This window comes from Salarias fasciatus, assembly GCF_902148845.1.
Source record: "Salarias fasciatus chromosome 7 unlocalized genomic scaffold, fSalaFa1.1 super_scaffold_4, whole genome shotgun sequence".
NCBI classification, from domain to species: Eukaryota; Metazoa; Chordata; class Actinopteri; order Blenniiformes; family Blenniidae; genus Salarias; species Salarias fasciatus.
The window spans coordinates 14,583,544-14,606,912 of NW_021941229.1; the positions used below are offsets into that span (position 1 = coordinate 14,583,544).

The 23,369-nt window shown below is 42.3% G+C and overlaps 2 protein-coding genes across 5 annotated transcripts in view; both read right to left on the reverse strand.

The window, feature by feature from the left end:
* The window catches only part of rabgap1 (RAB GTPase activating protein 1), a 70,532-nt gene that overhangs the window by 20,757 nt on the left and 26,406 nt on the right, over positions 1–23,369 (reverse strand). For all 4 annotated transcript variants that reach the window (XM_030084402.1, XM_030084401.1, XM_030084400.1 and 1 more), the window contains 4 exons: positions 21,913–22,063; positions 3,318–3,431; positions 817–891; positions 259–384 (listed from right to left, as the gene is read on the reverse strand). In XM_030084402.1, coding sequence (XP_029940262.1) covers positions 259–384; positions 817–891; positions 3,318–3,431; positions 21,913–22,063 — 466 coding nt within the window. The remainder of the gene's footprint in view (positions 1–258; positions 385–816; positions 892–3,317; positions 3,432–21,912; positions 22,064–23,369) is intronic.
* On the reverse strand, positions 10,155–15,660 carry LOC115382593 (probable G-protein coupled receptor 21). Its single transcript, XM_030084408.1, has one exon. The coding sequence runs from the start codon at positions 13,538–13,540 to the stop codon at positions 12,299–12,301; it is 1,242 nt and encodes a 413-aa protein (XP_029940268.1). The 5' UTR covers positions 13,541–15,660; the 3' UTR covers positions 10,155–12,298.

The following is a 23,369-nucleotide window of genomic DNA, read 5'->3' on the forward strand; positions in this document are numbered from 1 at the left end:
AACATTCATAGAAAATGTACTGGCCTTTAGTATGATATAAGTAAACTGATCTGTTTAATTTTCAAAGCAAATTGCTGCCCTCTGCTGTAAAGTATCAGATGTACACTGGGTCATATTTACAGGATTACTCATATAACAAAGCGGCAGTATTATTATGTTTTTAAAGCCAAGTTTCAAATATTAGTGGAACTATATGTGGACACAGTGTAAAACTCTGTAAAAACTTTTTCCTGAGATCTAAACACGCAAAGTACAAACCTGCATGAGTCTCTCGAGTTGGAAGAATTTGCAATGTAGATCTTCAAAGTTCTGTTTGAAAAGGTCCCTGAGCCCATAATCAAACATGATCTTAACCAGCACACTGAAGGCTTGCTCCTCAGGCATCTGGAGAGGAAGAAAAAGATGTAAATACAACATCGAGCCTACTGGAAAACATTTTACAAAAGTTTATTGTGACATCTACATGAAGATTAGAAGATTAATATCTCTTCTCTCTGAAAGGTTTCTTCATTTAAATCCCATCAAAACGACCTTTTTCCCCACAAGGTGGCAGTGTTAACATTTCCATGAACAGAAACATATCTTTTAATCAAGTTACATCAAAGTGACAGCTACCTTTCTTCTTCTTTTTTTTTTTTAACCCAAACTTATTTTTAGTACTTTTTTTCGGAGACATCAAAGAAACTAAGGTTAATCCCTCAGTACTGCAGGAGGTTGCAAATAATTCCGATGTCACTTGAAGAACAGAACAGCCCCTCTCAGCTCTCGGCATTGTTTGAAAGGGGTGGATTCAGCTCGTCTGGTATGTCAACTCACGTGCAGCAGCAGCACAGCAGCCAGGAAGGATTGTCCCTGGCAGTAGCCAATCTCTTCATCATAAACAGAGTAGGCCTGAAGGGGGATTTAAGAGCGAGCGAGACGCACAGTTAGCTTGACAGAGAATTGTGAGATTAGCAATAAATACATAAATATTAAACTCAAAGTGGGTGGTTCGCAGAGGAGAAATTTAAACACGCAGATGCTGATTTAGTGCTGTATATAAACAGGTAATGGGAAATACGTCAACACTGCTCATTGGACATTTTTAAAGATGAAAACACGCGGAGATCACAGACAAAAGCAGCTCTTATCTGTCTAACATCACAATGAGCCGACAATAAGTTTAAACAAATATTTAGCTGTGTAACAGAGTGCAGATTTGAGTGGTTGCAGCACTTCAAACCTACCATATGAGCTGTCTAGTGTTTTTCTTTTCTTTATAATTTTATTTATGCTGTCTTGAGTTCTCCTCTACTGATTACACAGTTTATGGTCAGTGTGAGAATATATTGTGAAATAAACCAATACCTGGACAAAGAAAGCAAATGATACCAGAGAGAATGAGAAAAAGACCTGAAGACCTGCAGCTGGTGGGAGGGGTGGGAGTGATTGTAAGTAGAGGCTGATAAAAGACAAACAGAACGGCGAGGAAACGTGTTGCTATAGATGTTATAGATCAAACAGAACGGTGGGGGGAGCAAAAGATGACAATCAAGAAAAATGGTCAGTAGTGGCCTACTGAGCTACAAACACAAATAATGAGTCCACGTCAAACAGACAAGGCGTGGATCAATCGGTGAAGTCAGGAGGGGGAGGGCCCACTGAATTATTCAGACACACCTGAGGAGGTGCTTGTCTGAAAAAGAGATGGATGCCCTCACCTGAGTTATGCATAATGGATGAAATGAAAGTGGAAACTGTGAACAAACTGCAGTCAGGCTTTTCATGACACATTATTGAACCCCAGGCTCCGGTGTGTGTATGTTTCTCTTTTCTTTTTTTTTTTTCATAAGATAAAGAACACCGGCGTCCGACGATCGAAGCGTCTTGTGATATATTTGTGTGTAATGATCTGCTGCAGGACTGATCACGGCGAGGTGCCGTGCCGCGATGCTCTATTGGGAAATTATTTTGCTTTTTCTGGAAGGGGAGCAGCTGCTTTGAACTCATTGAACCACCCAGAAAGAGAGTGGCGGTGGTAATTAATGAACACTTCATTTTAGTGTTGGTAACGCTCACTGCTGCTCTACAAACTCTGCGATTGGACCTACTGTACAGCGAGTCGCTCGCATCGGAATCACGCTGATTTCTGGAGAAACGTGATTCAGTTACACATGCAGACGGCCAGTATTTCCACAAGCTTGTCCCAACATACACAACTCCTGCAGAAACACTCCCCTACAAAGACACTAACTGAACAATATTAATAAACTAACTCTGATTCCATTTTGATAAAACAGCATTTTATTACAAGGCAGTGTGCTGATCAGATAGTTGCCTCATGTCAGTTTCTTCATTTGTGCGTTGCTCTCTGTATTTCTTAGTATCTTCTACCCCCAACCGGTGCAAGCAGACAGCCCAGCTCTGAAAGGGTTTCTTGATCAAAGAAAGGATTTTTTTTTTTTATTTCCACTGCCAATGCCTTCTGATGTGGTAATGTTGGGTTTTTCCACAGTATTTCTTCTAAATGTAAAAGTGTCATAACATGTCAATATTGAAATGGATGCTTTATAAATAAAACTGACTAGAATAGAATGATCCATGTTAGTAAAGTGTCAAACATAATTGAAAGATTACATGGAATGTGATCACATGTCTATTACATAACAGTTTGATGTTTTTTTCTAATTTTCACAAACATTTCATACTTATTTTTGTATGTTATGCTGATTTTAACATTATACTAATACCAGAATATTCCACAAAGCAGCTAAGTAACTAATTCCCCTGGTAACTCTTTCCAATCTTGAAGCGTCAATTAGTACTCTCACGCACTGATCCATCTTGAAATTGATATTTTATACCCCTGCTTCCTCACAGCAGGTCGGAGCAGCATTGCTCGTTCCCATTTCAGCATTAATCTGCATTCGCGTTTCCTTTTGGACTCTACAATTCTAACCTGTTCATCATGAGCGAACCTGGCGGGAGTGTAACACTCCACGGGTTACAGAGACATGTGAGCTCCTCCATCGGGGCAAGATGTACCCCATCCAGACAGGCGGACGGACTACAGCATGTTCTGTGGCAAGGCTCGCCGAAGATGAATAACTATATATACATTTTGTAATAGAACAAGTGCAACGGCAGTCAGCGTGGGATGAGTTTGTTCCTGATTTGCTTCTGCAGTCGTGCTCCAAAACAGTTTACACCTCATTTGGCGTGCAGCTGCTGCAGCCGCTCTGAGCCCTGTATGAATCCGCTCGTATGATTGCCCGCGTGTTGCCTTCTATAGACGACACAGAAAGAGATAACCTCCCACATTTATGTCCGTGTCACACCTTGCAGATCTTGTAGAGCGAGTCTTGCCCGTCTCCTCCAGTGTCTTTAAAGTAGTCGTGAGCTGGAAACGTCCTGTTTATGTCCCTGGTGATGGCGCTGTCCTGAGGAGACTCCTGAAAGAGAGATAAAAGCAGAGCAGGGGGGAAAAAGGGGAAGGCGGGTGAGACGAGTTGAAGCGAAAACATGCCGTTGTCTTTTTCGGTTTAATAAGTTGTTATGAGAATAAAATCATTCCACAGAGATCCAGTCGCGGTCAATGTTTTACAGCTGAGAGTGGTCACACACAAAGCTGAGATTTACAGTACGGGGCAGGAAGAAAACCTGGAGGCACAGAATGTTCTCTTCCACCGTACAAACTGTCCGCAGCACCCTGTCTCTGGATGTGTCGCTCTTATATCGATTTGAGCACAGATCAAGCATGTATTGTGTTGCCAGATTTCAGATACAATATGAATGCAGCTTCATCAACTATAAATACACGTGACACAAAAAAACAAGGCACAGAGAGGCTGTGTGCTCAGTAACTATCGCCACTCAGAATTTTGAAAATAACAGAATTGAACTAAAAAGTTGATTCACTTTGTGACGTGCCGCAAAGAATTTTTTCTCACAGTACTAGAAATAATGCTGACCTACTTCGAGCTGATGCCAAATAAGAGGTCCTTCAGTTGAAAAATAACCGGGGGAGTGAATACTGTGCGACAACGGACGGATGCAAAGTCTTCTGAAATCAACAACCTGAATATTATCAGTGAGGGAAAAAAAACAAGAAAAACTAAATTTGTCTGTGAATAGATAAATGTCTCTGAGAGCAGGCTACATGTTTTTACAGAGTAAATACTAATGTGCAAAACATGAAAGCAGAAAATGGACCAGCAGTCCTAATACCGCGACGAAAGCGTTAGAGGTGTTGAAGCATCGGTCTGAACACACGAAGGAACATAAAACACAGCTCCATGCACAAGCCCGGGGATACATGGTTCTCTGGAAAATCCCTCCACTGTGACGAGAGCACCGGCTCAGGAAAATCACTACACAACACAGAGATCAGTAAATACTCGGGCCTTAACTGGCTTTGTTTCTCAAAGATTAATCACCAGTCATTTCATTATTGATGGTCACTGCATTTGGCACGAACAGCATCTAAATAAGTAATGTTAGCCTGAGAAGCCCCGTCATTAGACAGCAGATCAAGCACACTTCCAGAGACAGTGTCATGTAGCATTCAGAGTGAAAAGTGTGATTTTAGGATGGAAGTCGCTTAACTTTTTGGGGTTAACCTGTGTTTGCAGTTTGTGACCGATGTTCACGTTTTCAGAGCACCAGAGAAAATACCACCTTTCAAACAAATCACCATAGCTTTTCAAATGCTTCCTGCTCACTTTGTAGCTAATTTTACCTTCTTGGTCACTCTGTTAGCCAACAAGTCCCTCCCCCCTCCCCTTGTTCTGTGGTTTCAGCTTCAGCTTCCACAGAGGAAGAGAGCGAAACAAGGAAAAAAAAAATATACCAGTATCAGAAGAAATGCAGGAAGACAAGTACACTTAAACAAAGCGAGCTGATGGGAATCAGACCAACAGTGGCTCAGAACACAACCTGAACCCCACCCATGTCTTCACAGTAACAATATGTGAGTTTGTGTGACGATGCTAATGCATGTTGTAACGTTCTAACACGCCTTTCTAGAAAATTAGGAAGTTTCATATGCAGACTGCAAACAACAGGCTCTGAATGTTTTAGATTCAGCACATATAAAATGCTAAAAAAAACAATTTGATCAACATAAAATGCTTCATGGCATTTAACTAACTTAATGTGCCACCAAATCATCAATAATAAACAGATTCATCTTCAGTCAAAATAATCCAGACATGTTGGCTGGTACTTGAAGGTGGACTGAGACTCTCTCATGAACGGTGTGAAGCTGCTTCTATTCTTTAAAAGAATGAGGTTCCTCAATCTGTAAGAAACATCTGGGAGCCTCTTTTCTGCATCCTCAGCTCAACGCAGCATTTCCATGGAGGATGCAGTGTTAAGAGAAATCGAAGCTACGCCACTGGACGGGCATTGGAGGACGGCTGCGTCTGCAGTCAGCACGAAGCTGGGTTCCCTTATGTCACTGGTAAAGATGAAAAACCTTGAACAAACCGTGCTTGACATTGCCACATTCCGAGCAGCGACTATACGAGGCAGGTTGGGTACCCTGAGTGGCTGACTGCTGTCTCCACGGGCAGACTGAGGAAGTCTTCAGTCCCTCGGGCCATATGGCTATTCGCCTCCTCCCAGCTGTGAAATTAAATTTTCACCTGTATTCTCTCGTTACGCTGCGAACTGTCAGCGACAGGCTTCGTCAGCCATTTGCACAATTTGTATTTGGCCATCATTAAATATATTATTCCACATTTATTGCGCTGTAATTCAGTTTTAAAGATCATTAAAACATCACAGCGCCGTGGTACTCTATTCCTGCTTGGATACCGCCCTCATCCTCGCAGGCCTGGCTGGGCTTCCCCATCATAAAATGCATCAGTAAATTTCAACCACACTGACCTTGAGCCTGAAAGCTGTTGTGTGGCCAAGAAAACGAACGTACCGCAGAAAGCTGCTAATTTGGTGCGAATAGATTTGAGTGTACAGGCATGGAAATTCAGCTCCAGTGTGAAGGACGCATTGGACTGAGGCTCCAGCCTCACAGCGAAAGATAATGATCCATGTTTATACAAGCACCACTTAGCTATACTTATCTGGAGTGCTGAGAGCATGCACAAAGGCCTCTGACACAGCGGCCAATTAGCTTCCTCTCCGTCTGTCTGTTCGGTTAGGAAAAGGTTCAGGATGAGGGTAGCGTGAGAGTGGAGAGACAACACATCCACTGTCTCGCGGCGCATGAGCGGAAACGCGACGACAAGTTAAAGATAGACAAAGACGGACGAGATTGAAAAGAAAAACAAGCGACGCGTTGTGAAATAAAGGTTACTGTAGCCCGGTGTTGTCAAAAATATCTTTCAGCTGATCATGAAAAAACAAACGCCTCATAACATCTCATGATCGCTCTGCAGTGTTTCACACCACGGTAGCTTTTGTGAGGTTTAATGATGATTCCTGTGGGATGTGACAGAAGAGTCTTTATCACACCAACACTGCTTTATATTATTCCAGTAGCACAGGACGGTGTTGTGATTGGCTCCTCTGCAGAGGTCGCACCATCTGTTGCAGTTGCAGGAATGTTTATTGTTGTTGTAGAATAAGTTAGTTACACACTGGCTCTATTAGGACTTTTTTCCCTCCCTTTACAATCGACAGCCAGTTTAAAAGCTGGAGCTCCTCCTGGACACAGAGTGTCTGTTTTAAATTCCTGACAAAAGCTGTCGATCCCTCATAATACAGAAAGTACGACTCACATTACCAACCGACCAGAAGTCAAGGGACAAGACATCTTCTTCTGACTGAACTATAAAAAAGTCTATTCAGTGAGGGTACGCCAAAAATGGGCAAGCTTTAGAGTATATGTGTGTGTGTGCGTGTGTTCATGCATGTTCCGAGCAGCTAGGAATAAAGTACAAGAGTAGCACTTCCGTGAGAAGGCTGAGCAGCGAGACCCTCCATTGTTTATGTCCCTGATTTTCTCTGACTCAACACAATAGCGGACATGTCATTCTGTTATTCTTTCTCTGCTCCTAAAGGACCCTGCTGAGATGCCAGGAGAACGCTGGCTGATATTTATCAAGCCTCGGACAAAACCCCGCTCCCTGACCCAAATAACCCAGAGTGCTACGCTAGGATTATTTTTACTTTATTCAAATTCAGCTTGATTTAATCTGAACTGTCAATGTGACAGCGACCTTTTGACTTTTTAGTCACATTTAAATTATCTGTAACTAAAGCAAATATTCATTTGAGAAATAGCTTTCACAGTGATTGGTAACCATTAGACACTCGGGCTTCTCACAGCACTGTTTCCTCACCTTAGCGTCATCCATCATTAAATCTTAATCATCTGTCTCATGCCCTACTTTCTGTGCCATTTATGCACTGGTATACTGCTTCAGCACAACATCAGGCAAAATGTGTGTCTGATCCCAAAAGGCACGACAAAGGAATGAGCCCTATAAATCACCACACACCGGGACAAAAAAAAGAAATTCAAAGAGGTAGTGTTTTTGAACCGGGTCCACTACCATGTCTCTAAGCCCATTTGTTTAGATGCAAATTTGCCTGGTTAGGCTTGTAACGTTTGACATTTCACCTTTAGATGGAACTAGTCATGCAACTTATAGTAGTTACAATGCAAACTTGTTCCATCTCGAAAGCTGAAAAGGCAGCTACAGCCTAGACTGTTCACCAGTTTATCAGGGAAATCACAGAGATAAATATATACCCATGACTCAAATCCAAGCCGAGAGGCATTTGTAAATCAGTGATAGGCTCAAATACTCAAAATACTTTCAGATTGTGAGATGAAACTGCAAGCATTCTCTACCTAGAACAACTCAGACTTGAACCAGGGAACATTCCAACCACTTCTCACTGCACAGTGCCATAAAAATACCCGACATCTGAGAGACCAGCAGTGTAAACACTGAAATGATACGGCATCACATTTATTAATCCAGTACATATACACAACATTTACATCTTACAAAGGCGGAACAGGTTACAAAGCGTCATATAATGAGAGTTCTCTGGACACAGAGATTTGATTTGAGCGGGAGCAACATTAAACATGATTGACCGTTTACATTACTCCATCATTCACTATCTATCCATGCTGACAGCTCATCAAAAGTTGAACAAAGTGTTTCAAACATTTGGCATAAGAAACATGACTTTTTTTTTTTCCCCCCGTGTCCTAATGGTTTAATCTTCCTCAACGTGAAATCTACAAAGTCCCTGCAAATTCACTGCGATGATCAAGAAAATGTAGTGAATCCTTGTGACTGGAATGTTTTCATCCAAAGTTTAGTTACAGCGGACAGTCCCTGTGCGATATATGTGGGGGTGAAGTTTTACTCATAAGTCGGCCATGACTGGCATTGGCTGTTTAGAGCAGGACAGGATGATAAAATCAGTCTTGGCAGTCATTACCAAACAAGCTCGCTCAGTATCGCTGATAAACTGATGAGTTATTTACAATAAGTATGCATGCTCTGCATTTAGCTTCGTCCTCATCAGAGGTCGACTAAATTCCAGCATAAAGCGTTTTTAAGTGTAAGGCTAAAGCTAATTAACAAGAAAAATGCACAAAAACAGATTTCATGGCCATAAATAAATAAATGAATGGACGATCAGAACCCTCCAACAGATGGCTAAATGATAGTATCAGACTACAATAATGAATTGATGAAAACATGGCTGATACCAAAAGCTTTTCTTCAGATTTCGCTGCAATTCTCCAGCACATATTATTCTCCAAGAGGCTTACAAATACGCAAGTAAGAAAATATAATAGTAAAAGGAAGTTACAAAATTACACCTTTAGTGATTTCATCCACTACATTCAAAGTCTGTTTGTTCCCATGACAGGTGGGCTGGTGTGTTACAAAGTACTGATGCACCTAAAGCAGTTTGCCAATGAAGCAATAGGTGAAAGGACAATGATGATGACGATGATGAATCAGAAGCTACACTGTATCGTCTCTGGATAAACTATAAAGTTAGTAAGAAGTGATCGATGATGATGTGTAGGTATTGAATTTTAGATCAAAATTGTAAAATTGCCTGATATAGTGAGTAGTAAGAGATCATTTCAATCCTCATTTCATTCATATTTTCATGCCTGAATATCATTCATCTGTTGATGGCTGTCTCAATTTGACTAGTAAATGGATACTCCTGTAGGATGGACTCACTCATAACTGTGTTTTGCCGACACTGACTCCCCTTTTTCACATAAGAAAGATGCATTACAGCTTTCACTGCCAGGCCGGGATTCATACATCTTCATGTTGTCTCTAATCCCACACAGCACGGCATTACACTTCCACACAGCCGCCAATGTCACTCCCCTGAGAACACAAAAGTCGATTGTTTTCCCACAGGATGAAAGGCATGTGTGTTCGTGACCACTAATGTGAGCATGTTTTGGCACGATAAACTCCTAAGATGCTTTTCCCTAAACCTTACACATTTCAAAGGAACCGTACCATTAACCGCCGTGGGAAATTCTGTATTTATACCAGCAAAGTAAATACACCAATTCCAAAGCTTTTAGTCCTTTTAAATTAGAACGGCGACTTGAAAAACAGAAACGTCTAAGTAGAAAATAAAATCCAACTGCAGTCATTTCGATCAGAAAGCATGCCGCTAAGCCAATCTAAACTCTGCGTAATTCATCAATTCACAAGAGAAGAGACAGAAGTTAAGAGACTACAACATTTGTGTGTGTTGACGATCACACATTCAATATGCCATTTCTGTACAATGATCTTTGTCCACACAGCAGACCGAAAGAATGTAAAAAATAAAAATGACAGGTTACAATATTTCGCAGCGTTTCACAGATAACATGTGGCTCTATCTATCAACACTGTACTTCATCTTCACATACAGCTACAAAGTACTGTATTCTGGAGGAAATATATGTGCAGGAATATAAAAAAACAAAGGTAGCTCAGTTAGTTACCTTAACAGTTCAACAATCTGTCAATGACACACCTGCAAACCCTTCAAGCACACATGAATCAATGCATGCACAAAGAAACGAAAAGCAAACGCAACAGTTCTGAGTCACATTTTTACATATGGTTTTCAGATTTTACAAAAAAAAGTAGAACTATGTTTCTAAGGAGGAATTTTCCAAGACAAGCAGAAATAACAGTCACATTTAAAGTCGCTTCTCACAACCGATGTGATTCAGGGGTTGTTGTTTTTTTTTTTTGTTGTTTGTTTTTTTTTCTGCAATAGATGTCGGCTCAAGTAACAGAAGGTTAATGGACACTTCCATCTCATCCATGTGCGTTCAGCTGCAGGCCTGACACCCCTTAAAAACAGTCACAAGTCTGTAACCATAGCCCTCCCGAACTGCTGACGGAAAATGCTTCCCCTCACAGTTCATTTGTTTTCATCGAGGCAACGATGTATTACAATAGACTGAGGAACAGTCATAATTATGCACAAAAGGCATCACCAAGCCGGCACAGTGCAGTGGGAATCTAACACAAACTGTGCAAACTCACTGGCAATTCAATAAATTTTAATTAGATAATGTAATAATGTAATAAAAAAATACCCTAATCCAAGATTATCTTTTGAGCTTTCTTTGGTGGTTTAGATTTACATAAAGCTAAATTACCCACAGATCTCACTTTGAACAAATTTTCTCTTAATGACAGAGTATGTACACATGGATTTATTCTAGATACACTTTTAATATATTCAGAGTAAAAACACTTAATAGCTGTAAACATGGGAGCAGGATGATAAAAACAGACATGTGCAGACAGACACGCACACGCACACGCGCACGCGCACGCGCACGCGCACGCGCACGCGCACACGCACACGCACACGCACACACACACACACACACACACACACACAGAGCAATCCCCAGGAAGGTAAGGGTCAGGTCCTCTTCATGGTATTGCACAGAGGTTCGCCGTCTGGCAAACTGAATGGGCTTTTTGTCTGTTCTGTTTGCATGTGATCCGTGTGTGTGTCTGTACATACAGGCGTGCACATGTGCTTCAAGGCAGGCACAATAATGCAGTCAAAATACAGCATACATATGTTTGTAGCAAGGTAAGGTTGTGTAAATGTAAAACGTTCATAATGATAAATGTCCATCTTCCTCTCTGCCATTAGCATTATTAAAGAAGTGTATGGGAGTTACTGATTAAAGTTTACCCATCCCGACGCTTTTTACTAATTACAAACCTCGATAAATATCAGTCCAAACATGTACCAACAATCAGTACACAGGAAGTGTAAAAATACATCCTTTCGTGGTATTTCTTTACCATGAATGCACAAAAAAAAAATAAAAATCAGCTACATAATGGAAAACAAAGGTGCAATAAAACTGAGATTTTAAATACTACTTGAGAAAGAAATTCACAGAAAAATACATGATTTTCTTTTCTTTTTTCGTCAGGTTAACAGTCGTACACCAAAGTTGGACAGCATATCATACGAACAACGGGTGCAGTGAGTGAACCCCACCTAAGTTTAGACAAAACATTTTGTCAACAACATCAATAAATAAAAATCAGCGCTCGTGAATAAATGTCTTGTTGCAGACAAAATCCTGATCAGTTCAATCAATGCGAACACACTGCTGAACGACATATGTGCTAGATCTACCATTACCTCCGTCACTTTCTTTGCATATCCCCACGTTTCTTTTTGACTCGGCTCAGTTCATGAGAACATCCTTATCACACCAATGCATCGCTGCATGTGCAAGAGTGTAATGAACATCACAAAATCACAGCAGGCAGATTTTCTTCTTATCATTAAATTTTGTTGCGCTCAACACGACGTGTACTGAAAATCTGGCAACGACTAATCACACGCCACGTACATCACACGGATTGTTAGAGCGGTTTCCTAGCAATGTTGAGTTGCTTCGACAAAATGAGTTAAGGAGCCGCCTGCAAACGTTCAACACTGAAGAGAATAACTTCTTCCCTTCCCTAGATGTGTTATTTTCCATCTATTTTCCAGGCCCGCATTTCAATCACTCCTGTCAAACGCAGTGTACTTTGTGTTTTAGACTACTTTAAAACATCTTGAATGGCTAGTGGGGCCTTTTTCATTTTTCAGTGCTTTGCTCTTAGCTGTCACTCTCAGCCTTTCCCTGCTGTCGCTTGTGCTGCGAGGATGCCTGTGTAACCTCTAAATGCAACAGAAACTCGAGTGGCAGATCGACGCCTCTTCCCATCATTTTAGAGAAAATTCTAGCGACATTTCACGGCAATCATTTCAGGCTTTTTGTAAAAAGTTCAAACGCCGGTTTGGCACATTTTCTTCTGCATTTGGACTACACATGACAGGTCGTATCGACGCCTATTTCCCTATGTCCATAGCCATACCCAGGCCCAGCACATCCCTTTTCCACAGAACCGATGAATGCCTTTTTGGTGTTCCTAACCCCAAAGCCACCGCCACTGCGCTGTAGGCAGAAGGAACAGAGGCGTTTGAGGCCCTTTCTGAAAGCTGAATTGGAGAGGCTGTAGATCAGACAGTTACAGAAGCTGTTGCTGATCGCCAGCCACGTCGTGAGGAATGAGGCTGCGGGGTGGCGGTAGAACCCTCCGCTCTCCAACAGAAAGTAGAGGATGTACGGCAACCAGAGAATATAAAAGACACTGGTGATGCGAAACAACACCATGGCGTATCGCTTGTCTGGGTATGTTGACGTGGACTGTTGATACGCTGGCTGGCTGTGCTGCAGCTTGTGTGATTGGGTCAAGTGGGGCGGCTGCCCTTGCTGTCCTGTATTGTTGTCCTTGACCACGGCTCCGACAGACAGTCCCGGGCCTTGCGGCTGTTGGGGCCGGTAGCGCGCGTGGCGCTCGCTGATCTCTCGCGTGTGCTGCCGACAGATCTTGAAGATGTTGGCGTAGGTGAAGCAGACGGTGAGGGCGGCTGGAGCGTACAGCAGCACGACAATAAAGGTGGTGAAGGTCGGATGAGTCCTCCACTCGACCGCGCACCACTCCACCACGTCGCCATGGTAACCCGGCTTCCCCCATCCAAGAAAACACGGAAGAAACACCATGGCGGAGTACAGCCATATAAGTATAATACAACAGCGCACCCTGCACGGTGTCACGAGGGACGCGTACGTCAAAGGTCTTGTGATGGCGATGTAGCGGTCCACGCTCACGCACGCTAAAGACACCATTGAGACCGACTTCAACACAGACACCATGTACCCGAACACCTGGCAGGTGAGCCTCTGGTCGAGGCCCTGGAGACGGTGGAGCAGGGACAAGGAGGGGAACAGGCAGCTGACTCCCACCAGCAGGTCGGCGTATGCCATCGTCTGGATGAACGCACTGGTGGTGTGCTGGCTGAGCAAAGGGGCGCAGTGGAAAACAAAAATCACCACCAGGTTTCCAGAAATAATGAGGACGGTGAGCAGAAGTATGACCGAGATCTCCAGGAGGCAAGTGCTGAAGATTTGGGAATAGCCGATTTCGAGCAAGCAGAACGGAGCAGATAAGTTCGACGAGTCAGCAGAGCTCTGATTCAGTGGGTCCAGGGAGGAATTCATCATCTTGGGCAGGAAAATGTGTCCGAGGGGCCCTTCAAGGGTGACAATGAATGCAAAAACCCACTATTTAGTCAGGTATGTGGCTGGCTCTGACAGTCGCTGGATGGATTCAGTCCAAACTAAAATCTCCATGATGAGACCGTCACCTCCTTCCACAGCAAATGAAGGACAGACAAAGGTGAGGGAGTCCCGCAGAAGCAGCCTCAGAGCGGGGAGTTGTAGCTTTACGTAATTGCAAAGCCACAAAGGTTAGAGTCAACAAGCACACACAAAAGATGAGTATTCCTTTCTTTTTTTTTCCTTCCAGTAAAAGCCAGGTTCCTCAAGGCACAAAAAAGAAAAAAAAAAAAACTGACAAAGATGTGACTTTGAAGGAATTTGGGTCCAAGTTATGCTTGAAATGCATCCGCTCCCTATAAGGTCCGAGATGCCTTCAACATCTGCTCCAGCCGCAGAAGTCCCAGACTGAAGATCGCGAACATCACTCCCATATGCGCTGCATATGTAAATTATGAGACAGATTACACATGAATTCAATTCTTTTCTTTTTTTGTTCAGTCCATCTTTTTTCCTCTTCTTTCCTCTGCTTCCTCGCTGCTCCTTCGCCCTCTGCTCAGCACTACACCATCCCCGCTTGCTCTTGTCTCAGTTTCTGTCTGGTCCTTCGCAGTTATTTCACAGCACGATCCCGCGAGCTGGGAGGAAGAGGGCAGTGCGCGGGGTGACTGATGTTCAAAATGCGCACACTCACACGCTTCAGCTGGAATTTCTATTCAGAGCAGCAGCGGCAGCGGCGGCGGCAGCTACGTCTGAGTGGGAATCAGGAAAGCCGGCATACCGACGCGAGGAGAACCCCCCGTGTTCATTTATCCTCCTTTGCTGTCTCTTTCTCACACTCCTTTTGCTCTCTGCCTCGCTCTACAGAAACAGCAGCATGGCGGCCCCTCCCCTTTCCCAGTGGCTCCGACCAATGATCAACTGCAGAGACACGAGGCTGTCTCCTTCCCCCACCCTCACACTCCTCCCTAGCTTTCTCGTTTGTTTGTTGTTGTTTTTTTTTTTTTTTTTTTTTTCCTGTGGCAGTCCCTCTCATAATCACCCAAGACTTAAACATGCTTTTTCACACTGCTAAAATTAGCAACATTCAGCATTACCCAGACCTCTCAAAATGGCAATTAACCATTAAAATCTCAGCAGGCAGGGAAATCTGGCGCTCATGGTGGTGGCAAAGCTGTGAAGATAAGCTTTGTGCTGTGTTAAAAAGTTGTGTTTGAGTGAAACATGTGTTCTGTGGCAGTTTGCTGGAAATGTTTCTTTTTAATAATCTTATTGTAGCGCAAGAACACACAGCGGAGAACAGCTGGTCTCCCTATGGCTTTGTGCATCCCAGCATGTTTTAACAGGGACACTGTGCCTGAGGCTAAATAAGTTAAATAAGGTTTAGTGTAAAAATGTGTGTGGGCTCAAAATGTGCTTCTACAAATAAAAGGCGGACGAAAAGGGAAGAACTTAAAGGCAGTTATTTAAAGCACAACATTGATTTCTAATGAGATGACTGATGTTGGTGTACTCCACTAGCATGCTCATTAAACTGGGACAGCTGTTCTATCATTTCAGCGTTTTTTTCATATTTGGAAGTTATTGCTAAACAGCATCAAGACAAAAGTTTAAATACTGAGAGAAACTGAGTTAAATACATGAACACACAGTGCTAATAATTTCATTTGTGCTCACATTCTGCGTGTAATTAGCAGCTGATTCACTAAAGCAGCAAGTAATTATGCAATTAGAAGCAGGGAATGCCTTCTGGGTGCAAACTGCAAGCGAAAGCAGAGACTGAAAGGCGCTATTCAGTGGGATGAGTTCAGCAACTTCAGATAACAGACAAAAAAGTATCTTCACTAATTCTCTTTGGCTTATTCAACTGTAGCGTTCTGTTCTAGTCAGTCTTACACGCTGTAAGAATTTGATGATCCAAAAGTTAGACATAACCCTACAGTTGAACGTTTGTGGCAGATTTATGGATGAAATAATTGTAGTGCAATCACTGAAGCATATCTAACGTTGAATCCAAATCGGAGTGATGCGTCAGGAGGTTGTGAGAAACTACGACAAACATTCAGTGAAGGTCAGAAAGGTCAAAAGTCTAATTTAATTATCCTTCCATACTCATACATTTTTAAACTTATTCTGGGCTATTTAGAGATGTCTTCAATACAGAGCGGCTGAAATCACATGGGTTTCAGAGAGCTGAACGCTGCAAGAGCTGTTATTTCATGTTTCACAGGATCCACATCAACAACAAAGAGGGTTTGTTAATTGTCATGTAATCTCTGAACAGGTCTGACTTGGAAGTTTGTTTTCTTAACAACGGGAGAGAAAAACAAGGTCCTTGGAAGACTTGTGGTTAGCTAATCGAGCATCATGTGAAAATCTCATGGCCCTCTCATTATCTCAGGAAAATCGCAGTGGCAACGTTAAGTGCACATGCTTACACACACAGCATCACTGCCTCTTACAATGTAAACCTTGTCCGACAATGAGGCTTACATAACAGACATTACACAAATGACCCACTTTCCTCGAAATAACTTTAAGACAAAAGTGGCTTTTATTTATCGTCTTTGCGAGAGCAGGAGAGAAACAGAAGAGATTTGTGGTCACTGAAACATCTTTAGTGGGACAGATCACTTTCAATGACTTCATTAAAATACCCCTGCAGTTAGACAAAAGCCAAGTATTACTTCAAAGCACAGACAAAGTAAAGTTGAAGCGTTAATAAAGTATGTATATGATTTGAGAACGTGCGTATAGCACAACCTCCCTAATCATTTCTGATCTCCCTCGCAGCCAGATTTTCATTGCGCAGGTTCCGTCTGTGAGAACCTCATATGAATATTTTCTGGAATAATTACCAACACAGTTATTTTTAAATCGCATGATGTGATGATTAAATTGAATTACTCAGTATGCTGGACTAAAATTAGCTTCTTCTGTGGGTTGTAATTACTATCAGATTTAGTGCACCATTGTCCCATATCCTTCTCCTAATGACTTTCTGGAAACTGCAGAGTCTGCCTCGTGCTGAGCAATTTGGTGTAGCGTGATGGAGACCCAAACATACCCATACACACATACGCACACACACCAGCCTGCACCTTTCTCCCCCGCAATCCAGACACACTCCCGTGCTTTCACGCACCTCCTCTGCCCACCACACGAGGAGCTAAAAATAGATGACAGTACAACTAAAAGGGCTGCAAGACGGAGAGGGATGGGAGAGGAGGATGAGGATGGGAGCCAAAAGGAAGACGGAGATCATCCCAGAAGAGAGGAGGAAGAGGCAGACGGGAGAACCAAATACAGGATAGCAAAAAGAAAACAGCCAGAAGAAAAAGCTGTTAAAATACTGGGGGAAAAAAAAAATAAAAATGAGCGTGATCTACCGTTACCTTGTTGCCAAGCTGAGAAGTCAGCTCTGTTAGCTGTCCTAAAGTATTCCTTCCTGCTTAGCAACAACTCAAGGACAGATGTCCTGCGGTTGACAAAAACAGCAGCTTGGTACTATACTGATGCAGTGAAGTTTATAAAGACACCAGGAGTAATTTTAGTTTATAACCAGCCTATCAAGCTTAATCACTGTGTGTTAACTGACTCATGTCATGTTTCTCTTTAATTTACCTGAGTCTTATTATCAACGCTCTCCTCAAACCTAAGGAAAGTATTTAAAGGTATATCAATTCCTTAAAAAAAATAATCATTAAATGAACTGAACATTTACTGAAAACAAATAGAAACATGTTACTTGAAGGAGTAACTCCTTTACTTTAATCATCTCCCTCATCCTGTGCATGTAGCATGTTTATTGTCGTGTCCACACGACACATCGACAGGAGCCGTATCAGTCTAATGATTAATTCTCAAGGTCTGAAGCTGCAGGAACATCAGCTACATAAAGATGATCTATAAACTGGATGTTAAACAGACTCTGAATAATGCTAAAGCTGCCAGTCTGCTTGTTAGGAGAGACAGCAGCTTTGCAGCCCTCATCCTGTTTTCAAACAGCACAAAGTTTCACAGAAACATGTCTACTGTAACAATCGGAACTTTGAATACATTATCAGTGTCATTATAGGAATATATTATGCATTACTGCCAAAGGAGTGCAATCTAATTATGCATTATGTCATCATGCATTTCTTTCACAACTCTCCCTACAGGTATAAGAGTTCTGCTATATACATTTAAAAGAAAAAAGCTATACGATACAAAAATAGCAAGTCAGCTGATGTTTATCTCAAGTCTGGTACTTCACGAAAATGCTAAGAATAACTGAAATTTCATAGAAGAACAAATAATAAAATGAGATTTGAATCTGGGAAATAAGGGTGCTTATCTGTTGATGATAAGCCTAGAGGAGGAAGATAAAGTAATATCATAAGACATGGACTACCGGCATTGCTCTGTAGTTAGAGACACAAACGCTTAACTGTTGAACATTCACAATCGGCTGCAGAAGTCACCCGTCTCCTCTTTCATCTGAAAGTCTGGACCTTCAGAACCATCCGTGTTTTGTTTTTTCTTATTACGCAAACAAATCTGTGAATACTTGGAAGAGGTCGTGATATAAACCTCTGGGACAGAGAGATGAACAAGTGAACAGTCAAACAGAAAAAAAATAGGAGCTGGGTCGACACGACAGCAGGGCAAAACTGAGAAAAAAAAGGCGAAAAGGGACAGTTTGACAAAATAGGAAAGAGACACAGGAGTTGACAGGAGCACAAACAGGTCTCTGCAGAAGTCACAGAGAGTCAGAGTCAGGCCAGCACAGATACAAATGATTATAAAGACGGACAGAGAGGCAGACAGACTGGTCATTATGTAGGTCAGGCACAGACACTCAGGCAGACAGGTACTTATGAGCCCTTGTTTTTACTCTCCACGGGAGGCTGGTGGAGCAGGTCTGCGGACCAGGCCTGCATTTATGTGATCACTTTGACTCTGTGCTCCACAAAAAAAATGTATGTGTGAGTGTGGATGTCAAACTTTCCTGTTCACCTCAGGAGACATTTCCAACAGCCTGGCGTATCGGTAAACCTCTTGGTTCAAAACATTTTGAATACAACGAATACGCAATTTGGCATTGATATACCACTCTTCAAGTCTATTTAACACCTTTTTTGATTTGCAATAAGGCCAAAACTTTAGCTTACTCTCATTGTGACTGAATCACAGCACACAATCACATTTTTAGTGAAGAAATAACAAACCATCAGCACTCCCAAGGTTTGCTGCGAGGTCAGTAGCAAGCAAAATACAAAAATATAAACTGTGTGCGGTACTCACATGCATCATCAGTTAAACTTGAACCACAGTAAATTGAATTTTGTTTAACTACTGCGATTAATTTCAAAATGATTAGTTTATTGAATCAGGTTACAGATTTTAAGAGACCCCAGCTGTGTGACTATTCATCCATCTTCTCTAATGTTCCCACTCAGAGTTGCAGGGAGCCGATCCCCGCCTATAACAGGCGAAAGGCAAAGTACGCCTTGGACAGGTCACCAGTCCTTCACAGGGCAAACACTGAGAGACGGACGGTCACGCATTCTGGGTGCATTTAAAAAAATACCCATGTACCATAAATGAATGGCAATCTGTGGAAGGGGAATGAAGCACCCGGAGAAAAAACAGGCATTAAGAGAGAATGTACAATCTCAGGTAGCCCAGAAAGCAAGTTGAATTTTACACGAAAGTCACTGAAGGGCAGAGATTTAAAGATGAGTTAATGGAGTTGGATTGAAAATTGGTTAATTGCCAGCCCAGCTTGACTTATTTATAAAACAAATGACTGTAAACTAAATTATAATAATGCAACCATACAGTAACAGTTACTACCTCCACCTCTTTTTTTAAATGATCTGTACAGTCCATTTGTACTACCACTGAGAGAAAATACAAAAACAAAAGGGAAAATTTACACATTCCACAACGTATGATTGCACTGCGATATAGTGGTTCGAACTTAATCTCATACCCAGAAAGTACATGGTTCAAAACCGGGTGTGACTTGCTGTGTTCTCCCTGTACATGTCTGGATTTTCTCACACAATCTAAAAATATGCATGTGAGGGTAACTGGTGGCTCTGATTTGCCTGGAGGTGTGAAAAGGCACGTGTGTGATTGTATTTCCATGTTTTCCCTATGAAAGCCTGGCAGCTTCTCCATGGTGCGCCTTGCCAATGGATGGAGGGATGGAGGGATGGATGGTCACAATGCAGTTATTGTGATAAAATACAACCCTATCATTGAAAATGCATTGATACTCTGAAGATTCCTCAGATTAGTGGTTCAGAATTGTACTAACAAAGAACTACATGGTCACACTTTTACAATATTTCAGTGTATTAACAAAGCAAGGAATGCCAACACATCACATCGCCTTTCAGACCACCCTGATTAATATCATCTGGCACAGGGCCAGCGTACTCCCAAAGTCCACCAGATTTAGTAACTTTGTTAATGACTGGATTCTACTCACTACAATTTGGGCTCCAAAGCAAAATCTGTGCCAGGGGTCCAGTGGTCTGATGAGCTTATTTGTAACCGAGTGCTAATTGCCCAGCATTCAACGTTGCACTTGTACTGACTGTACTTGGCAGCAGAAAACCTCATATCAGGGAGTTCTTTGAGGCTCCAAAGAAAAGCAAGGGGTTAAATGTCCGAGACCTTCAGTCCTGCTTCTACATTCATCAAAGCCCCGTATTCAGATGTGTGGACGAACGCTAAGTTGAAACAAGGTTAAAGAACAAAAGAGGGAACAGAACATGGTGTGCACACGGTGCACTAAAGCATGAAGAGCTACACACAGAAAACAGGCTGAAAAGTGGAAGTCCTGAAGACACTTGGAGGCTGGCATACGAGCATGGTATGTACAAATTTTAAAACATGTGCTGGAAAGGAAAAAAAATGATATAAAAAATGAAATAAATACATGGGCAGATGAGGTTTAACTGGTATTGGGAACAATAAGAAACATTATTGCAAGCCTTTTTCTAAATAATAATAATATATATTATGGAAAAGAAAACTATGCAACATATTTTAATGTTCTTTCAATATTTCGCCGACTGTATGAAAACTCAGCTTGACCCGTGAACATCATGTTCTATTACGTAAGTTTTTGTCCATTACCTGTTCTTGGCTACCTCTCCCAGTTTGACAATAGGAGACTAAATTAAATGTTGATCTTCTGTAGGAGTCACTTATAGGTCCGTAAGTTATCCACACTCCACTCTGTGGGTTTATTGGCTCGGTGACACACTTGTAAGAATTTACTACTTTTCCACTGTATTTCTGTCCAACTTTCTGTCTAATGGTTATCAATATGCTGGCATTACAATCCAAGTGAAATTTAATATTCCGTTCGTGATAACATAAGATTGTGGCTCCTGTGTTATTCTGGAGTAAAACTTCTTTTTGACTTGAGGGAGCGACATGGTAGCAGGGGTGTGAAAACAAAACAAAGTGCCAAGGCAGTGATAGGATCAGAAGAGAAAGGAAGGAAGAGGAGGTGAGGGTGGGTGAAGAACATTAGAGCAAAAGGGGGAGGGGGGAGGGGGGGCTTGGAGGGGACGAAGGGTAAGGCCAACATCTTGTCACCACCTGGGACCCAGTGTGCTGCCCCGGGATGTCGCCTTTACATAACAACAGTGGACGGAGCTGTGGCCGAAAGACATTACATCAACAAACACACGTAATAAAAGAGGGCGAACCGCGAACGGCCGGGTTAAGTCACCTCTGAACCCTGTCCGCTCAATCACAAACTCAGAGGCTCATTGTCATTTCTGAGCACAGACAAAGATCTCCAAAAACAAGGTAAACAGGGAGATGTATTCAATTAACACATTTATATGACAGCCCAGTGATCTGACAGGCAGTTTCCTGGCCCAGGTCCATGTCGAAGATGCTAATATAAAATCTGGCCAGGGATTCCCAACCTTAACCACTTCCCGAACAGCTGCAGCTGAAAAACAGCTCTTAAATATGAATTTTTGCCTTAACTTAATTTCTTGGATAATGGATAACAGCAACACAAAGGCTCTGAATACCCAAAGTCAGAAATGGTATCAGTTATACAGATGAAGAGAAAGGACAATAGAGCTACAGAGCAAAACGTGTATGTCAGTATTGGTTTAAGCTTTGGCAAAGATTTGGAAAGCATCAGAGGATGCAGACAGCCTGCTGATGCATCCTGAACTCAAAGGAGCCTGAGTCTGAGTCACCTTGTTGAAGGACAGATTTTTTTCTAAGCACTCTGCTAACGAAATCAGGCGTGTGCACTGATGTGAAACACTTTTTATCGGAGGCCTTACCTTTGTGATAAGTGTGCGGTACTCTTCCACCTGGTGGTCATTGTTATGGCAGCCTGCCAGAAGCTGCCAGACCTCGCCGCGGAGCGCCTCAGGAATGCCGCTTCGCACCAGGGCTGGAAGTTGCCTCGGCCGCACGGATAAGTTCATATGCCTGGCAGAGAGAGCAACAGGGGAGAGAGTCAATGTGATTCACTAAATGGCAATTATCTTTAAAGTGAAGGGCTCCGTATTGCGCCTGTCTCCTCAGTTTGACGTACCGCTAACGCCATCGTCGCATGCGGTTTCGTGTAGGGTTGGGCGGTAATAAGGTAATAAGGTATACCGGCGGTGCCTTTCAAAAGCAACGGTATCACTTTCAATACCGTCATTGAAAAAAATGGCAATGCACTTATATAGAAGATAAGGATTAAATATAAAATATAACTTATTCAATTCCTAAAAATGATTCTTTGTCCAGCAGCACTTATATGTGGTTGAATTTTCAGTTTTACTTCCACAGTAGTTTCCTTTTGGAGACTTTTGATTAAGTTTATGAACATGACGTCATCACGTGACAGCGCGAGCGCGCGAGAGAGAGCAAGAGACAGAGCGAGAGACAGAGAGAGAGAGCGGGAGAAAGATGGCGAGTCACACCGAGTGACCTGGTCCCAAAGAAGAACGGGACTGCAGCAGACTGGCAATATTTCGGGTTCCGAGCTAACGAGAAGAGGGAGCCGGTATACTGACGAGGCAATTTGTAAATTGTGCAACACGAAGGTGATTGAATTTAATTGACGTGTGCGCGGTGCATTCTGCGCAAAAACTGTTCTGGATGGTCAGGTTAATTTAATTGTTTGACTGTTGTATTTAAAGCTTTTTAGAAGCTGCTCTTTTTTGTTATTCAAAGTTGTTCAGGTTGTGATTTTAATTTAATTGATGTGTGTGCGGCGCATTCTGTGCAAAAACTGTTCTGGATGGTTATGCTAATTGTTTGTTGTATTTGCACTTTTAAAGCTGTTGCTAATAAAAGTTGTTAATATTTTGCACATTATGTTGTTGTTCTTTCATTATTGGTGGTTGGTTTTCAGTTTCTGAACGGTGTAGGGACAAGCCAACAGTTTGGTGATGCTGTCTGAGCCTTGAGTTATAATTTTTTAATTAGTCACGGTAATACTGGATACTGGGGTAAAATGTGGAGACAGTATGACGGTATCAAAATCTGGATACTGCCCAACTCTAGTTTCGTGAAAACACAAACTTTCTGTGCACACCTGCCGGCGGCATCTGCCCAGAGCGATGTTTTCAGAGGAATTAGAAATGGGTCTATTGTCAGCTCAACGGATGATTTGCTGACCAAGGCCATGAAGGCAAAAACAGTTACATAACCAATCAGCGCAAAGACAATAACTTACAGTTCTGGTCACAACTCCCACAAGGGATGCTCTCAATCAGGCTCCTAAACCTCTCTCTTTCACAAA

Bases quoted from the DNA above. Each gene is read 5' to 3' on its own strand.
- LOC115382593 (XM_030084408.1), bottom strand. From the start codon at position 13,540: ATGATGAATTCCTCCCTGGACCCACTGAATCAGAGCTCTGCTGACTCG.